General features: G+C 40.2%; 1 protein-coding gene across 2 annotated transcripts in view; it reads left to right on the forward strand.

Annotated features, from left to right (window-relative positions):
• TENM1 (teneurin transmembrane protein 1) overlaps positions 1 to 18,707 on the forward strand; it is a 493,379-nt gene that overhangs the window by 293,265 nt on the left and 181,407 nt on the right. For both annotated transcript variants that reach the window (XM_040323926.1, XM_040323927.1), the window contains exon 16: positions 4,695 to 4,962. In XM_040323926.1, the coding sequence (XP_040179860.1) occupies positions 4,695 to 4,962 (268 nt within the window). The remainder of the gene's footprint in view (positions 1 to 4,694; positions 4,963 to 18,707) is intronic.

The following is an 18,707-nucleotide window of genomic DNA, read 5'->3' on the forward strand; positions in this document are numbered from 1 at the left end:
AATAAATATCCCCAAAAATATATATAAAAAAACATTTTTTTTCCTCAGTTTAGGCCGATACGTATTCTTCTACATATTTTTCGTAAAAAAAAAAGCAATAAGCGTTTATTGATTGGTTTGCGCAAAAGTTATAGCGTCTACAAAATAGGGGATAGTTTTATGGCATTTTTATTAATATATTTTTTTTACTAGTAATGGCGGCGATCAGCGATTTTTATCGGTACTGCGACCTTATGGCGGACACTTCGGACACTTTTGACACATTTTTGGGACCATTGGCATTTTTATAGCGATCAGTGCTATAAAAATGCATTGATTACTATAAAAATGTCACTGGCAGGGAAGGGGTTAACACTAGGGGGCGAGGAAGGAGTTAATTATGTTCCCTGCGTGTTTTCTAACTGAAAGGGGGGTGGGACTGACTTGGGGAAATTACAGATCGCTGTTCATACATTGTATGAACAGACGATCCGTCATTTGTCCCCCTGACAGGACCGGGAGCGCCCCTATTGGCTGAATAGTGAAATGACTTATAGCTACGTGATCTCGCACAGCCGAGCCGACCTGCCGCCGTATAACTGCGGTGGCTGGTCGGCTAGTGGTTAAAGGGGTGTTCTGCCTAAAAAGAAAATATTAAAAGTCAGCAGCTACAAATACTGCAGCTGCTGACTTTTAATAATTGGACACTTACCTGTCCCAGGGTCCAGCGATGCGGGGGAATGAAGCCCTGCTCGCCACCCCCTCCTCTCCGCGGAGCCGGCATTATCACTGTGGGCGCCCGGCTGTGGCTTCACGCACTGGATAAATAAAAGCAAAAATGCACACGATTGTTTCTAGGCTGTACTACCGGTACAAAAAACAACTAACATACACATACAGGTATGTGGTATGGCTGCGATTGTCAGGAGCAAGAGAATTTATTTTGGATTGTTCTTTGGTGGGAGGTTATGGTAGTAGCAAGAAATATACAGCTACATTTTAAAAACACAACACACTTATTAGCTGATCTCTCTGTTCTCTCCTCTTATCAGCACACAAGCACTGCTCCACATCTGTCTGGCTTCTTGTGCTGCTCTGATTTCTCCCAGTCTGAGCTTTTCTGCATTCATTTGTGTCTTTTTATCTGCCTGGAGTTTAACTTTAAAATTATATTGCATTGAAGACTGCAGAAGGGATTACACAAATCCTGTTGCCGAGTTTAATATATGTGTACATGTACATTTAAAAACTATATATTATATTAGCAATTCATGATTAATTTGGTTTAAATTTTATTTTGCTTAAAATATGTTTTAATAATATTTAAGTAGCTTTCCCAGTGTTTGGTGGTACAGGCTTATCATATAAACATTGTTTTTAATTCTTGCCTGACTTTGATTTGTCTGTAATCTTGTGGTACGTGTTCCTTAATTGCTTACCTCCCCTCCTCTATTTTTTCTCCATTTCCTTCCCTTCCATGCTGGTGCTTTAAATATTGGTTGTTAATCTCCATTGGGCATACCAATTATTGCCACAATTGCAGTGGCATCGCTAGGGGGTGGCTTCTGGGGCTATAGCCCCGAATCTGGGGCCAATAGCCCCGAGTCTCCTAACGGGTTCAGCGGTGTGTTAAGGTGCCCATGTGTCCCGGATTGAAATAGAGCACACAGCCACCGTACTACATTGTCAGAACTGGTTGCTAGGGCTACCCCTAGCAACCAGTGATGTCACAGAGTTGACTGTTATAATACAGACTACGATCACCCCCCCATTTCTTGAATTCCTATCAATGTGAGATACCGCTGTTATTGTGTTGTTTGAGTCTTGATACTCTTTTTGTATATTTTTTTGTACTTGCGTCTATACCTTGCAAAAATATTAATAAAACTTTACTCTTGTAAAAACAAAAAAATAAAAGTACTCTAGTAAAAAAAAAAAACATATTGTAATGAATCTGTGATATCACGTGTGGCCACTGACAAACAAAGTTTGATATACCCAAACCTAAACACTTATAATATCATGAAATAATGCAGCGCCAGGAAATTTAATAAAAATGTACAAAAATAAATGATTAAGTAAACAGTGTTCAATACAAAACGTGAAGTCTCTCTTAACTCAAAGTCCATATACACTATATTACCAAATGTATTGGGACGCCTGCCTTTACACGCACATGAACTTTAATGGCATCCTTATCCCAGTGCAGGCCAGTCAAGTTCCTCCACCCCAAACTTGCTAATCCATGTCTTTATGGACCTTGCTTTGTGCACTGGTCCAAATCACTTGGTGGAGGGGGGATAATGGTGTGGGGTTGTTTTTCAGGGGTTGGGCTTGGCTGCTTAGTTCCAGTGAAAGGAACTCTTATGCCGCGTACACGCGATCGGTCAAACCGATGAGAACTGTCTGATGGGCCGTTTTCATCGAACCAAACCGATTGTGTGGCCCCATCGGTTATTTATTCATAGGTTAAAAAAAGCAATCTTGTTTTAAATTTAACCGATGGATACCTAACCGATAGAAAAAACGATTGTTTGTAGGCACGTCCATCGGTTAAAAATCCACGCATGCTCAGAATCAAGTCGACGCATGCTTGGAAGCATTGAACTTCGTTTTTTTCAGCACGTCGTTGTGTTTTACGTCACCGCGTTCTGACACGATCGGTTTTTTAACCGATGGTGTGTAGGCACGACTGACCATCAGACCATTTTCATCGGATGGACCGACCGTGTGTACAGGGCTTTAGGGTGTTAGCATACCAAGACATTTTGGACAACTTCATGCTCCCAACTTTGTGGAAACAGTTTGGGGATCGCCCCTTTTTTTTCCGAAATGACTGCGAACCAGTGCACAAAGCAAGGTCCATAAAGACATGGAAGAGCGAGTTTGGGGTGGAGGAACTTGACTGGCCTGCACAGAGTCCTGACCTCAACCCGATAGAACACCTTTGAGATAAATTAGAGTGGAGACTGTGAGCCAGGCCTTCTTGTCCACATAAGTGCCTGACCTCACAAATGCGCTTCTGGAAGAATGGTCAAACATTCCTATAGACACACTCCCATAGACACACAGATAGAGCCAACAGAAAGCCAGTGATAGTGTAATAGTTTAAATAAAAGTTTAATGTAGAACAGAACCAGTCATCCAGTTTAAAAAGTGTGATGTCAGCACTGAGACGTAGTCCTGACTAGTTTTGTCAAAATGGACATTCTCAAGGGGTCCTCTAGTGTCATCAGCCATCTTTTTGTATTCCACTTTACCCTAACTACAGGAGGCGACAAGCTGCTCAGTCATGTTGCCATATGGCTGAATCTCTACAGAAACACCCCAAATCTGATTAAATCAGATAATAAAATGCTAGTAGGTCTGGCATAATTACTTACAATCCAGCATTAATAACCATAATAAAGAAAAACCGCCCATACATATCAAAGGTCAACATGTATATGCAAATAAAACTATTATCTGATGTCACTAATATTCCTACATGGATGAGCAGCCTTCAGGTAAGTAGATTATATCACATACATTATGATCCAAAGTCATCAAACATACAGTATAATATCCATCAAGTCAAAACATATTAAATTATAAAATGACATGACAAATGATGTGACAAAAAGTTAACAATAGAACACATGGTAACCATATTAACGCACAACTATGTATATATGTAAAAAGCATGGCAACACCATATGTAAACTGAACATATAGCAAATAATGCAATAATGCATAAAAAACAATTACAACATCAAGTATTATACACATCATTCTCCCTGTCAATGGATGAGCTTACATGTAAACATATGATAGTACCGAAAAACCTTAAAAGATATATTTAAAAGAAGAAAAAAAACACACTCCCTGTCATACCAAATGGTTCTCTGATAACAGGATAAGGATAGATAAAAAAAAAGGGTAAACCCATGATAGTACCCTAAGGGTTTAAAGATTATGTTTTGAAGGGAAAACCACACTTTAACATCAACAACATGCCTAATGATGCTTTACAGAAGAAATACCCTAATGCCACGTACACACGATCAGTCCATCCGATGAGAACGGACCGATGGACCGTTTTCATCGGTTAACCGATGAAGCTGACTGATGGTCCGTCACACCTACACCATCGGTTAAAAAAACGATCGTGTCAGAACGCAGTGACGTAAAACACAACGACGTGCTGAAAAAAAGTTCAATGCTTCCAAGCATGCGTCGACTTGATTCTGAGCATGCATGGATTTTTAACTGATGGTTGTGCCTACTAATGATCGTTTTTTTTCCCATTGGTTAGGAATCCATCTGTTAAATTTAAAACAAGTTGGCTTTTTTTTAACCGATGGTTAAATAACCGATGGCGCCCACACACAATCGGTTTGGACCAATGAAAACGGTCCATCAGACCATTCTCATCGGTTTAGAGAATCTAGAATTATATGCCTATTCCTTCTGTATACAGACAGAGTGTGCTCAGTTTTATTTACTGAGTCTGGATAAACAAGCTACTGAAGGGAGGACATGACCACGGTAGGGAAAATCCCTTTAAATAATCACACAGGGCAAATTCCAGACAAAGTACTTAGTGATGGACCTACTCTTTCCAAGCTTTTGTCTTGAGATGTATAATTCATTCCTCAATGTAAAAATAGCATTTCAAAGAGTTAATAGCTTTGAATGTATTCTTTATGACTATTTTTGTTTATACTGCTTTACAGGTGGTACAAGAAGAAATTCCCATTCCGTCTAGTTTTCTTAAACTTAGCTATCTGAGCAGTCGAACTCTTGGTTATAAGAGTCTCATACATATTATCCTCACCCACGCAACTATTCCTATTGGTCTAAGCAAAGTGCATCTGACTGTGGCGGTGGAAGGACGACTTGTGCAGAAATGGTTTCCTGCTGCTATCAACCTGTTTCATACCTTTGCCTGGAACAAGACGGATATTTATGGACAGAAAGTATCAGGTTTAGCTGAAGCTCTAGGTAAAGATTCTAAAATGTCTTATGCTATTTTGTTGCATTATTATATTTCCAGAATGTTTAATTTTCTAATATTTTGAACTCCTGAGACAGGAATGAATTTCTTGTTTTAAAGGCTTGTTGCCATGCTGCACATTTTTGACAGCCCATTCATTTCAATGGGCTGCCAAACACACAAGAATTGTATAAGCGGTATGGCAGGCATGAGACTTCACACGATCTGACCTTTGTCCGACCAAATTCACATCAGAATTCCGACGGAATTCCATTGGAGGAAAAGAGAACATGTTCTCTATGTAAACTCCGATGGAATTCATCGGAATTTCCGATGGTGCATACACACAGTCGGAATTTCCGATAAAAAACATCTGTCTGACTTTTTCCATCGGAAATTCCGATCGTGTGTATGTGGCACAAGATGTGTTTTGCGGTGTGATTAACAATTAATGATTCCAACATGCATCTAACATGAGCAGCATGACCCCGTGAGGTGTAGAATACGTGCATGGAAACATGTTTCCAGCACTGCAATTGGTGTAAATGGGCCCTAAAGGTGGATTAAAAAATTAGGCATCTTGTAACTGAAATTAAAATAAACGTTTTGGGTTTAGTTACTTTTTTAATAGTCAGATAAATATGCTGACTTACAGAGCTGCAATTAAAACACTGTTAAATGAGTCATAGAAGTCACTCATCCTAATACCTCTCTCTTCTCTCTCTCTCTCTCTCTCTCTCTCTCTCTCTCTCTCTCTCGTACTCACTCCTGTGTAACTTAAAATAGAACTATAGGCAAAATGTTTCTTTCATTTTGATTAGAGTAAAGGAGGGTTATAACCCCTGTAAGGTTTATTTGTGACCTCTTTGTCCCAATGGGGAGATTTGTCTTCACTTTCTGTAATATAACTAAAACAGGAAGTGCAAGGAAATCCCTGCATCTCTGGTTCCAGGTCACCAAAACTAGTGTCCCCATTGGATGATGTCCCACTTTTCTGTGGACAACTCATGCCCTGTACCCACGATCGGTCAATCTGATGAGAACGGTCTGATGGATTTTTCCATCAGTTAACCGATGAAGCTGACTGATGGTCAGTCATGCCTACACACCATCGGTTCAAAAACCGATCGTGTCAGAACGCGGTCACGTAAACCACGTACGACGGCACAATAAAGGGGAAGTTCAAATCCAATGGCGCCACCCTTGGGGCTGCTTTTGCTGATTCCGTGTTACCGCGTGTTAGTAAAAGTTTGGTTAGAGCCGATTCGCGCTTTTCTGTCTGTTACAGCGTGATGAATGTGCTATCTAAATAATGAACGCTAGTTTTACCAGAACGAGTGCTCCCGTCCCCTAATTTAGTCTGAGCATGCGTGGATTTTTAACCAATGGACGCGCCTACAAACAATCGTTTTTTTTTCTATCGGTTAGGTATCCATCGATTAATTTTAAAACAAGTTTCAAATTTTTTAACCGATGGATAAATAACCGATGGGGCCTACACACGATCAGTTTGGTCTGATAAAAACGGTCCATCAGACCGTTCTCATCGGTTTGACTGATCGTGTGTACGCGGCATCAAAATTTGGGATATTCTTTTACTTTCACTTTCATTGATAATGGTAAACATGGCAAATATAAAAATAGAGAACACTGCCAGGTGTACTAATCCCTCTCTCCTCTATCAAAAAAATAAATAAAAAAATTGCCATTAGCTATACTTTAGGCACTAATATTATACCACTCTATAATAGTACCCAGAAAATAGACCACAAGTAACTTGAGGATTATTAGGGTGAATATATTATTTAAAGTTAAGCAAATGCATAGAACACAAAACAAAACCACAGAATATGTTATATTAACTGATACACAGGTTAGCCTCACCTACGGGCATTAACTTGTGCCGTATAAGGCAAAACCCCATTACACTATCATACTATAACTATATGTTACATCCACACAGTATTTGTAAGAATAACATCAAATGTGAAAGCATAAATGGCATAAAGAAACCTCACTAATAGATACTCAAATAATGTAATCTGGTACAGTACATTCTGCACATACAGCCCTGTGTGTGGGTGTATTCATTCCTAACAAAGAGGTATCCATTGTAATGTCTAAAGTTCCTGATAACTAATTATCAAAGTTATCTGGCTGTCATTGGGGCCCTTCTGTAAGGTAGTGCATGTGAAGCTGTCTATTTAAGTCTATCGCAATAGAGGTTAATGGGCTGTTAGATAGGGTCAGTCTCTAAAGCATCAACTGTGGGCAGTAAGGGTTGAAGCTCTGTAGGTCCATAACACTTGGTGATCAGTGGTCCCAGATATCTCAGTCCTCACGATCAGGTTCTGATGCGGTAGCACCTGGCAATAGGTCTCCCCAGCTTGGGTTCCAAAACACAGCGGATCTCTCGTGGCTCGCGCTCTCGTTCTGGTCCTCACAAACCCGTCAGCCTGGTGTCCTTCTAGGTCTGCACTCTCTTGATCTCCACCCTGTTCTCCCCTAACTACTAATTTGCCTGGGAAAACATTCTGTAAACAGGTGATTTTTGGCCTGTAGTTCTGCAGCTATTAGCCTCCATTCACTTGTATTGAGCAGCGCCTCTTTAAGGACTACATATCCCATTATCCTTAACAGTTGCTCTACACCTGCACCTAATAGGATCGATTCATAATTGCCAGAAGGGGGGAGGGGGCAGGAGCATGGGGGGGAGATTTTCACACAGATCCATTCTGATCCTCTATACAGTGACAGGAGGGGAAACAAGCAGGCTGGGACATACAGCAGAGCACTCTTATATGGTGTATCAGCGGGGGGAGGGGAGCAAGTGGGGAGTTCACAGAAGCACCCTACACAGCGATGAGGAAAAGGAGGAAAGTGGGTACACTAACGCTCAGACCTCTCTTTCTCACAGCAAGCATGAAGAGTGGTTAGGGGGCAAACAGGGACTTTAACAGCCAGTGGGCACCTGGCTACACATTTTCCTTTTTCATTCAACCAGTGACTTCAATGAAAAAAACACATTCTATGTGGAAAATTTGAAAGCCATATCAAAAATTACTTTACGACACAAAATGCAATAATAATTTTTTTTTGTTTTACTGAAAAAAATATTACATTGCAGAATAATAACCAAGCGAGAACAGGTCCTAAATAAAAAATAAATAAATAAATCACACTGCTTGTGTTTATTATTATAACCCACATAAAATGAAAAAATGATAAAGGCCGGCTTGTTGGCACTGAATGCTACAAAACTTGTCTTTTAGCAGTCGTGTGAGGAAATCTGAGCGTGATTGGGAGGCATGCTTCTATTTCTGGAAGGCCTTGCGCTTCACATGACCCCCAGCCCTCTATCAGTTTCCTTTATTTACAATTCTGTTCCTTTTAGCATCTTCCTCCTGACATAAAGGCTGTTACACAGCTATTTATAAGAGACAGCTTACCAGGAATATTCTTCATTATACTTGCACTTTGTCATATGTAAAATCTGGACCTGGCAGATTTATTGCCCACCTTAATTACAAATTCCTTTAATCATTTATCCTATTTTAGGTTTCTGTAATGAGCAACTTCTGAAGGTAGAATATGTTCAGTTAAAGCATAGCTATCTTCTAATATATTCATGAAGACTTCTGTTTAAGAATAATTTTAGCTTTAATTATATGACTTGTCAACATGATGTGCAATTCAGAAAGGAATGGCTGCTTGATCTGTATATTTTTATTAAGTATGTTATGGCTACAGAATTATCAGACTCATTAACTTGCATGGTTTACTGAAAACTCAAAGGAAGCCTGCATAGAATGAAATATAGGGATGCATTTGCTGCCATCTTAGTAAGAAAACTAGTCTTGTCGTCTCTGGTTTCAGCGGTTTCCATATCACTGGGGTTGATTTACTACAGAGAGATAGAGACTGTTTGCTGTGAATACGCTAAAACTGCTAGAAAATCCTCCTTTTTTTATTCCTCTTGTAAATGATTGAGTAATCGTCTTTACTTTGTGACCATTAACTTTCCTAAAATAAACAGCCTTTACTCTACACATATTACTCCCAAATATATGATCATTATTTGGCATAATTAAAAAGCACACACATTAACTAATGAGTCTATTTAAAAAAATATGAATGTATATATATATATATATATATATATATATATATATATATATATATATATATATATATATATATATATATATATATATAGCTGTGCTAGGCAAAAACTGTGATTATATACCAAATACTAAATAGTGCATCTATTTGACACAAGTGTGCTCTCAATGCTGTTAAATATTTGATATATAAATAGATAAACTAGTGTTTAATAATTGGTATATAATCACAGTTTTATGTTTTATATATATATATATATATATATATATGTGATTCATATTTTTTTAAATAGACCCAGTAGTTAGTGTGTGTGCTATTTGATTAATTATCATATATTTGGGAGCAATATGTGTAGAGTAAAGGCTGTTTATTTTAGGAAAGTTAATGGTCACAAAGTAAAGACGATTACTCAATCATTTACAAGAGGAATAAAAAAAGGAGGATTTTCTAGCCGTTTCTATATATAGTATACAGTATATATATGATTCATATTTTATAGCATTTGAGTGTGAGATGGTTGCAGCTTTGGAACAACTACTTTTTTTTTTATTCTTTTATTATTATTTATTTATTTAACTTGGGCTAAATGCATATTCTCTTTGAGTGGCGTTTTTTTTTTTAATCACTTACCTACTAGGCACTTTCACCCCCTTCCTGCCCAAGCCGATTTTTAGCACTGTCATACTGAATGACATTGAAATTGTGCAGTTGTGCAACACTGTTCTCATATGAAACTTTTATAATTTTTTTGGTGGTATTTAATCACCACTGAGTTTTTTATTTTTTGCTAAGCAAATGAAAAAAAAACAATAAAAAATGTTCTTAGTTTCTGTTATAAAAGTTTGCAAACAAGTATTTTTTCGCCTTCACTGATGTGCACTGATGAGGCTGCACTATGAGCACTGATAGGCTGCACTGATGAGGCGACACTGATGGTCACTAATAAGAAGGCACTGATGGGCACTAATGAGGAGGCACTGATGAGTGGCACTGATGGGCACAGATAGGCAGCATTGTTGAGCACTGATAGGCAGCACTGATGAGAAAGCATTGATAGGTGACACAGATGGGCACTCATAGACAGCACCGATGAGGAAGCAATGATAGGTGACACTGATGGGCACTGATTTGCACTATTGGGGCTGCACTGACAATTTAGGACATTGATGATAAGTGCCCTGATTATCAATGTAGATGTCCTCTTACACGCTTTCCGGTTTCCGGCTCTTCTCTCCTCGCACTGTGACAGCGCACGAGGAGAGGAATGCAGATAACCGGCAAGTGTGTTTACATTATGATCAGCTGTAATTAGACACAGTTGATCACATGGTAAAGGGCCACTGTGATTGGCCCTTTACCCTGATAGCTATAGTGCAGTTGGCAGGTGGTTAAGATTTGATTATATTTAAAAAAAATGGCATTACTATTTGCCTAGTAAAAATGCAATTCTATTTGAATTAACCAACTGTTTTGATAATGGGGCAAAATCACATGTTCTTGGGGTGTTTTTGGATCGAATCGATAGTTCTTAGGCTATTGGTTTAATGTTTTTTTTTTTTTTCTCTTCTGTAGTTAAATAATAGTTCAAAGAAGATATCTTCTTTAAATTAGAGGGAAGCGCCTTCTAAGCATAGTAGTTAAAATCTTTATTCAAAAGAAATTCATATAAAGGTGACACTCACAAAAGAGCAGTAATAAAGGGCTTATCTGTAAATGGTTTCATCCGCTGTGTGCCCGGGTGCGATGGATGCTTTGTCTGTCCAGAGTGTTGTAGGGTGGAATCCCCGTTGTTCCCTGCCTCTATTGGCAGCTGTGAACCAACCACACACTCTTGGTAGCAGGAGAAGGAGGACGGCGTTCCGTGGAGCACAGCCGTGGGATGACGTCATTTCCGGGTACAATTCGGGGGGAAGGGGCTCGGGGTTGGAAGCATTCGTGCTTCTTCATCAGGCTCTATAGGGGCCATCTTTGACCAGGGAGGATATAACAGGCTAAACAGTATCCTATTGGCTCTACCGTTTAGTATGGAAATTTAATATGCAAACCTCAGCAAAGTTAACTGAACCTGACTGGGAATGTGACCTAATTAAAATTTTAAACAAAATAAGATTAAAATTATTATTAAAAAGCTAGTAGATTTGGATCATATATATGGAATTCATAGCAATTCAAATGACAGTTCATGCGGGAAATCTCATATAATATTCATAAAGATATTCATAAAGATATTCATAGAAAAATTCACAAAAAAACAACAAGAGATTATATATATATAAAAGAAAAGGGGTGCATACAATCTATAGTGCTAAAGCAATCAATGGATAGTCACTAGGCAAGTAGATAAAAACTGTGCTTGTTTCATACCACCTATAGCTTGATCCAACACATCATGCGGGGGGGTTTTATATAAAGAAACGTGTCTAGTATTGGACTCCAAGAAAATAATTTTACAGGTAGAAAGCCTTATTTGCAGTCGACACCATGCATTCTCTCTAGCTGGTCAATAAGCACAAACATTACTTCCATTAGAATAAGCTATATGAAAGACATGCTGGACCTTGACAGCTGCTATGAAAATAATTTCACTGGGCAATACAACTTGCATAACTGTCTGGTGGACAAAGTCTTGGACACAGTGTATGATTGGAAAAGCACAGAAGGCGCCTGTTCTCTTTAGATGAATGCTTAATCGTTATTCTTCTACACCACAAAATGAATTGATGGGTTATGAAATCTGAAAATGAACGGTAGTCAAGTTATTAATAGAGGATTTGGAAAAAAGCCATGGAAAGAATCAATGACTTTTTTTTCAAGTTAATTCAATTTGGCTGCCTTTTCTGCTAGAGAAGAGTCAGGCTTCATTTTGAGACTGTTTTCTGCCACCTCTTGAATATTCCAACAAAATGTTTATGGCTCATATCAATGTGAGAAGCTTTAAAAGCTTTTCTTAATACAACTACTTTTACAGGCTAATTCAATATAGCAGTGCAGACAGCAAAACTGAAGCTGAAATACAAAGTGCAGTAACCTATAGCAACTGGATTACGTTGTACTGAAATCAGATCAGGGAAATGGTTAATGATGACTGGCTACTGTGGATTACTGCAGTTGAATTTTTGCCTTATTAAATGAGCCTGTGAAAGTTCATAAATAAATTATATACACAGGTGGACGCATTGAAAATAAACCATAAATATAGTGAATCTCTTCTGTATTAATTGCATTTGATTTTCATCTTTAGGGGCCCTTTCACCTTTGATGAGTTTTTGGTGCACTTTTGGTGTTTAAAAAGCATGTAAATATATATCTCTTTAAATAATATGCAACTCTTTGCAAACAATGCATTCTAGGTGTGGTGCATACCACGTTTTTAAGCACATCTGTTTGAAAGGGCCCTTACAAATAAAATCGAATAAACAATAAAATCCTACAATGTATCATATTAGGGTAAAGTAACATTATCAAGCACATTAACATTAACAATTTCCTGCAAGTAGCTTCAGCATTTATTAAGAACCGTGTTTTATTAGGTATCTAGCAAGAAGAGCTTGGAAGGGTAGGGTCTAGTCCAGTGATGGCATAACCTATGCCACAGCTGGCACGCCAATCCCTCTCTGTGGGCACGTAGTGTGCCGCCAGAATGGGGGGGAATCCCCAAGCCCGGTAGTTACTTGCACTAGCGGTGCAGGCACGGAGGAGCCGACTACCTTCCTCTTGCATCATCCTGTGCAGTTTATTGCCTCCCTACTCCCCCAGTGAGGCATTCCTCTCTGTGGCACCCTATTCCAGCTCCCCCTGTTCCAGGATTACTTTGGTACAGCCTGTCCCTCTGGCAAATGCAATGCAACCTGTAGAACAGCGGAGGGGGGTGGGCAGTGCTCTGAGCAGATCATGACAATGGGAGAGGTGTAGTGGCTGCTAGCTGATCTCCCGGCGGCTGGGACACTAAGGAGCGGCTGGATGGTGGGGATTCCTGCAATACTGCCTGCTCAGTGCTGGGGAGAGATCTGATGGGATGGGAGATGAGGCCATAGAGAGGTAAGGAGGAGAATATATCCTCCGATCTACATTGCACTGTGTGTGGGGGAGGGGGTGTGAGTAGTGCAGGAAGTATGTGTCAGGTAGCTGAGTGTATGTGTCTGGTAGGTCAGTATATGTGTCTGGTAGGTCAGTGTATGTGGCAAGTAGGTGACTGTATGTTTCACAGTGCATTCTGAGCAAAACGCATTCCTGAACCCTGCATTCTGAGCAAAACGCATTCCTGATCCCTGCATTCTGAGCAAAACGCATTCCCGGTCCCTGCATTCTAAGCAAAACACATTCCTGATCCCTGCATTCTGAGCAAGATGCATTACTGTACCCTGCATTCTAAGGAAAAACACATTCCTAATCCCTGTATTCTGAGCACAATGCATTCCTGAACCCTGCATCCCGAGCACAACGCATTCTAGAACCCTGCATTCTGAGCACAACGCATTCCTGATCCCTGCATTCTGAGCACAACTCATTCCTGAACCCTGAATTCTGAGTACAACGCATTCTAGAACCCTGAATTCTGAGCACAACACATTCCTGAACCCTGCATCTTGAGCACAACGCATTCCTGAACCCTGCATTCTGAGCACAACGCATTCCTGATCCCTGCATTCTGAGCACAACGCATTCCTGATCCCTGCATTCTGAGCACAACACATTCCTGAACCCTGCATTCCGAGTACAACGTATTCCGGAACTTTGCATTTTGAGCAAAACACATTCCTGAACCCTGCATTCTGAGCAAAACCCATTCCTGATCCTAATCCCTGTATTCTGAGCACAATATATTTCGGAACGCTGCATTCTGAGCACAATGCATTCCTGAACCCTGCATTCTGAGCACAATACATTCCTGAACCCTGCATTCTAAAGCAAAACACATTCCTAAACCCTGCATTCTGAGCACAACGCATTCCTGAACCCTGCATTCTGAGCGAATCTGGCAGAATTGTAAATGTTTTGGTCCCTTAGGGTTCATTCAGAGGGATGATCAGTCCCATGCTCTGTACAGAGCCACTGGTAGGTTTAATTCTGTGTTGGCACTTTGAAATAAATGCCGATGTTTTTGTGTCAATGTTTGGGAACTCAGGCTCAAAAAGGTTCGCCATCACAAGTCTAGTCTTTCTGCACCAATTTCCCATAACTCCCTATTAGTCAGTAAGGAAGTCTTTCCCACTTAAAGTGGTTATAAAGCTTTCCTTTTTTTTCTTAAATAACAAACATGTTATACTTACCTCCACTGTGCAGCTCGTTTTGCATAGAGTGGCCCCTACCCACATCTTCTGGGGTCCCTGGGCAGCTGTCTTGGCTCCTCCCCGCATTAGCTAACCCCCTCTGGGAAGCGCTATCCTAAGGGGGTTAGCTTGCGGGCGTGCTCCCGAGTCCTGTATCCAGCGTCTATAAGCCACTGACTACAGGACTCGGCCCTCGCGTCATTGGAGTTGATTGACAGCAGCACAAACCAATGGCTGCGCTGCTATCAATCTATTCAATGAAAAGCCAAGAACAGCCGAAAAGACCGGGCCAACATCAAGCACGTTCTCGCAGCGGAACTTTCGAGGGCTCAGGTAAGTTAACGGGGGCTGGGGGGTCTGCAGTCACAAATGTTTTTTCACCTTAATGCATAGGGTGCATTAAGGTGAACAAACATGAACCTTTACAACCCCTTTAATAGCCATGGAAGGGTGAAAGGGAGCAGGCCAGAGCTCCCCCATACTAGCTTTAGTGTCTATTTCTCTATCGCTGCTGTTATTTGTCCACCTCTCTCAACTTTTATTTTCTCTGCTGTCAAAATTTTTTCCTTGCGTCTATTTGTGGCATGAACGATGAAGTTCCACGTCTTTTGTGCCCGGCGGCCCACGATTTCCGCCGGGCCCCCGGGCGATTGCCCATGAACACAGCAGGACCGTGGACATGTTCTGTCAGAGGAGAGGAGACCAATGGTGTGTTCCCAGTACAGAGTACCACCGATCGGTCTCCTACCCTTGTGAGTACCCTCCCCCTACAGTTAGAATCACTCCCTAGGATACACATTTAACCCCTTGATCGCCACCTAGTGTTAACCCATTCCCCGCCAGTCACATTTATACAGTAATCAGTGCATTTTTATAGCTTTGATCGCTGTTCATTGTGATTTACACTGGATTTACTTTGGGGGACATGTTATTTTTAATACAGCAATTGTCAAAAACTGTCTCCATGTTTTTAATTATTTTTGACACTTTTTGGGATGAATGAGTAGGGGTGCAGTGTACCTTACTCATTCACATAGGGGGCAGGATCTTTCGAGATTCCAATAATTCCCCTGCTCGCAGACCCTCACAACTATCGGTTGTGGGGAAGAGGCTCTTGGGGCAAGGTGCTTTTGGAGGGGAGCCCTTTCTACCCCAAAGCACCCCCCATGTTGAGAACATGTGACCTGGTATAGTTCAGAAGTAGCACTTACTCACCCCCTCCTTTCCTGACCTGCCGGGCTGCATGTTTGGATAAGGGTCTACTATAAATTTTGGGGGGCCCCATTCCGTTTTTTTTAGTATGGGCTTCCCCATTAAAATAAATATCAGACCCGAATAGCCTGGTATGAATGGGGGGGTGCTGTTTTTCTCCTCTTTTTTTTTTCATTGGCGGCATTCTTTTGTTTACATTCAACTATCAGTGGGGGAAACCCACTGACAGCTGATGAGTCATTGTTTGGTAAGGATGCAGCGGCCAGCCTGCTCCTTGACAATCAGCTATTCTTCACACAGAATTTGGATCTGTCAATACATTTTCAACCGATTTGAATTCTAATTGTTCTGAAAGTTTGGAATTTATTAGAAAACGAATAAAGGAAATTAAACAAAAAAATGTATTACTATTGTTATACATCCACATTTTATAATAATCAAAAATTTTGATTCCGACCGAAACAAATTGCACATGTCTAGCAAAGACCATCAGAAAAAGTAATGGCATCAATAGATCTACAAATAATTCATTTTAAATTAGACTTTTTCTATGACCATTTTTAATTTGTTGGGGTGGATTGGATTGGGATCTCTACTCAATGCCTGTCGTTTCTCTTGAAACTGGACTGATTATTGTCAGCTGCATAGTATGAGAGAAGGATTTTTGAAACATGGGCAGATCAACTTAATATTAGCACCACATCCCTTAATTAGTTAAATGTAGAAAGAGGGATTGGGATTTTAAAGGTGCAAAATAAACTGAAATAATATCAGCTATAGATTTTTTTTATTTTAAGGAAAAAAATAATTGTTAAAACATAACAATTGAACAAAACAGGAAGCGCCACCTAAGTGCAATATGTTAGTCACAATGTATTGAGTTTGAAAGGAAAAGCACTTACAAACATGTATAAAAAACGGGCTCATCTGTGTGTTGTAATCGCGGTACGGTCTGGTCTCAGGTGCATCCAGGCTCACAGGTAGGCAGGAGAGTGTAGTAGTTCATCCTGTGGTAATCAGGAAGCCGGCCAGAACCAGCGTGGAACGCAGAGGATGATTGGTTATCACCACATATTAGAATATGGACTAAAGAACTGTGACTGTGTGTTTTTTAAATCTATCCTCTGTCCATATTTATTTGTATTTTTTATGCACTAGTCTTGTGCACTGACAGTTTACCTTATTGTTATAACATAACAATTGGCAAGTACAGATCAACAAGATTTTATGCAAAGATTTTTTTATTTTAAGGAAAAATTAAAAATTGTTAAAACATAACAATTAGCGAGTGAAGATCAACAATATTTTATGGATACAGCACTATAGGATGGAGTTCCCAACATGTTTTGCCCATAGGTCGGGCTTCTTCAGGGGATGCTGTCCAATTAGGGGTACAAGCCTTCTATTAAGAAAACACATACATATAATAATGACATCAACAGTTGATTTAAGAGTATATATGATATACTTTAACATTTTGAATACAAAACAGTTTAATATATACATGTGCATGTTCATTACCGGATCTCTTTGAATTTTAGTCAATTCCCTACAAAAAGTCACAGGTGTCTTTCTGCGTCTGAAGAACCATGTGCTACAGGTGACCATAGGGGGCATTCAAGGACCAGCTAAAACAAGTAGAGTAGAGCAAATTTTATTTAATTATCATAAAATGGGAATCAATCTACAACATATGAATATAACGGCTTAATATAAGAAAAGAACAACTTACAAAAACAAATTTCTGCAGTGGACTCAATGCCAGGGGACAAATGCTGTCTGAACACGCCAAGGCTTATTTCTAAGACTATCTATGTAGCTAAAAGAAAAGAGGAAAAATGGAACAATAAGAACTATTCAAGGAAAAAGAGAAAAATAGACTTGAGGTATAAATAACAGCATTGATGGTACATCAACATAGCAAGAAAGATGCTAGTTATATGCTCTGAAACGGCTGCAGCCCATGTCTATTTAATGGCATTGATGTATGGTAACAATCTTTCTCTAGTCAAGAATTTAACATAATTACCTGGATTCTCCTGGGTCCTCCACAGTGCTCAGTGGTTAATCCTGCTGACCTCCACATCACTAATGCATCCTGTAGTGACATGGATGTTGGTGTGATAAGCCACTGAGACCTGTTGGGGACCCAGAAGACTGACACTCCCAGAATTGTTTGTTTCCTGAAACTTCACTTGAGCAAAGCAGTGTTAGACAGTGTGGGAACAGGTAGAGGTAAGTATTTAAACTCTCATTTAACCACTTAAGGACCCCTTCACGCCGATATACGTTGGCAGAATGGCACGGCTGGGCACATCCACGTATCTGTACGTGGCCCTTTAAGCCCAGCCGTGGGGGCGCGCGCACGCGACCTGGTCCGAAGCTCCGTGACCGCGCCCGCGGGACCCGCAGACCCGATCACCGCCGGTGTCCCGCGATCGGTCCTCCGGAGCTGAAGAACGGGTAGAGGTGTGTGTTAACACAACTTCCCCGTTCTTCACAGTGGCACTGTCATTGATCGTATGTTCCCTGATATAGTGAAACACGATCAATGACGTCACAAGTCCAGCCCCGCCCCCCTACAGTTAGAAACACATATGAGGTCACACTTAACCCCTTTAGCGCCCCCTAGTGGTTAACTCCCAAACTGCAATTGTCATTTTCACAGTAAACAATGCATTTTTATAGCACTTGTTGCTGTGAAAATTAATATGGTCAAAATTGTCCGATGTGTCCGCCATAATGTCGCGGTCATGAAAAAAAATCGCTGATCGCCGCTATTAGTAGTAAAAAAATATATATTAATAAAAATGCAATAAAACTATCCCCTATTTTGTAAACGCTATAAATTGTGCGCAAACCAATCGATAAATGCTTATTGCGATTTTTTTTAACAAAAATAGGTAGAAGAATATGTATCGGCCTAAACTGAGAAAAAAAAAAAAGTTTTTTTAAATCTCTTTTGGGGGTATTTCTTATAGCAAAAAGTAAAAAATATTGGGCCGGATTCAAGTAGATTTGCGCATTTATTACGGAGGCGCAGGGCAACGATTTTGCCCTGCGCCCCGCAATTTTTTTGCGCTGCCCTCGATTCACGGAGCAGAAGCTCCGTAAATTGCGTGGGCGCGCCGGCAAAATGCCCGGCACAA

Source organism: Rana temporaria, chromosome 9, assembly GCF_905171775.1.
Source record: "Rana temporaria chromosome 9, aRanTem1.1, whole genome shotgun sequence".
Classification (NCBI taxonomy): domain Eukaryota; kingdom Metazoa; phylum Chordata; class Amphibia; order Anura; family Ranidae; genus Rana; species Rana temporaria.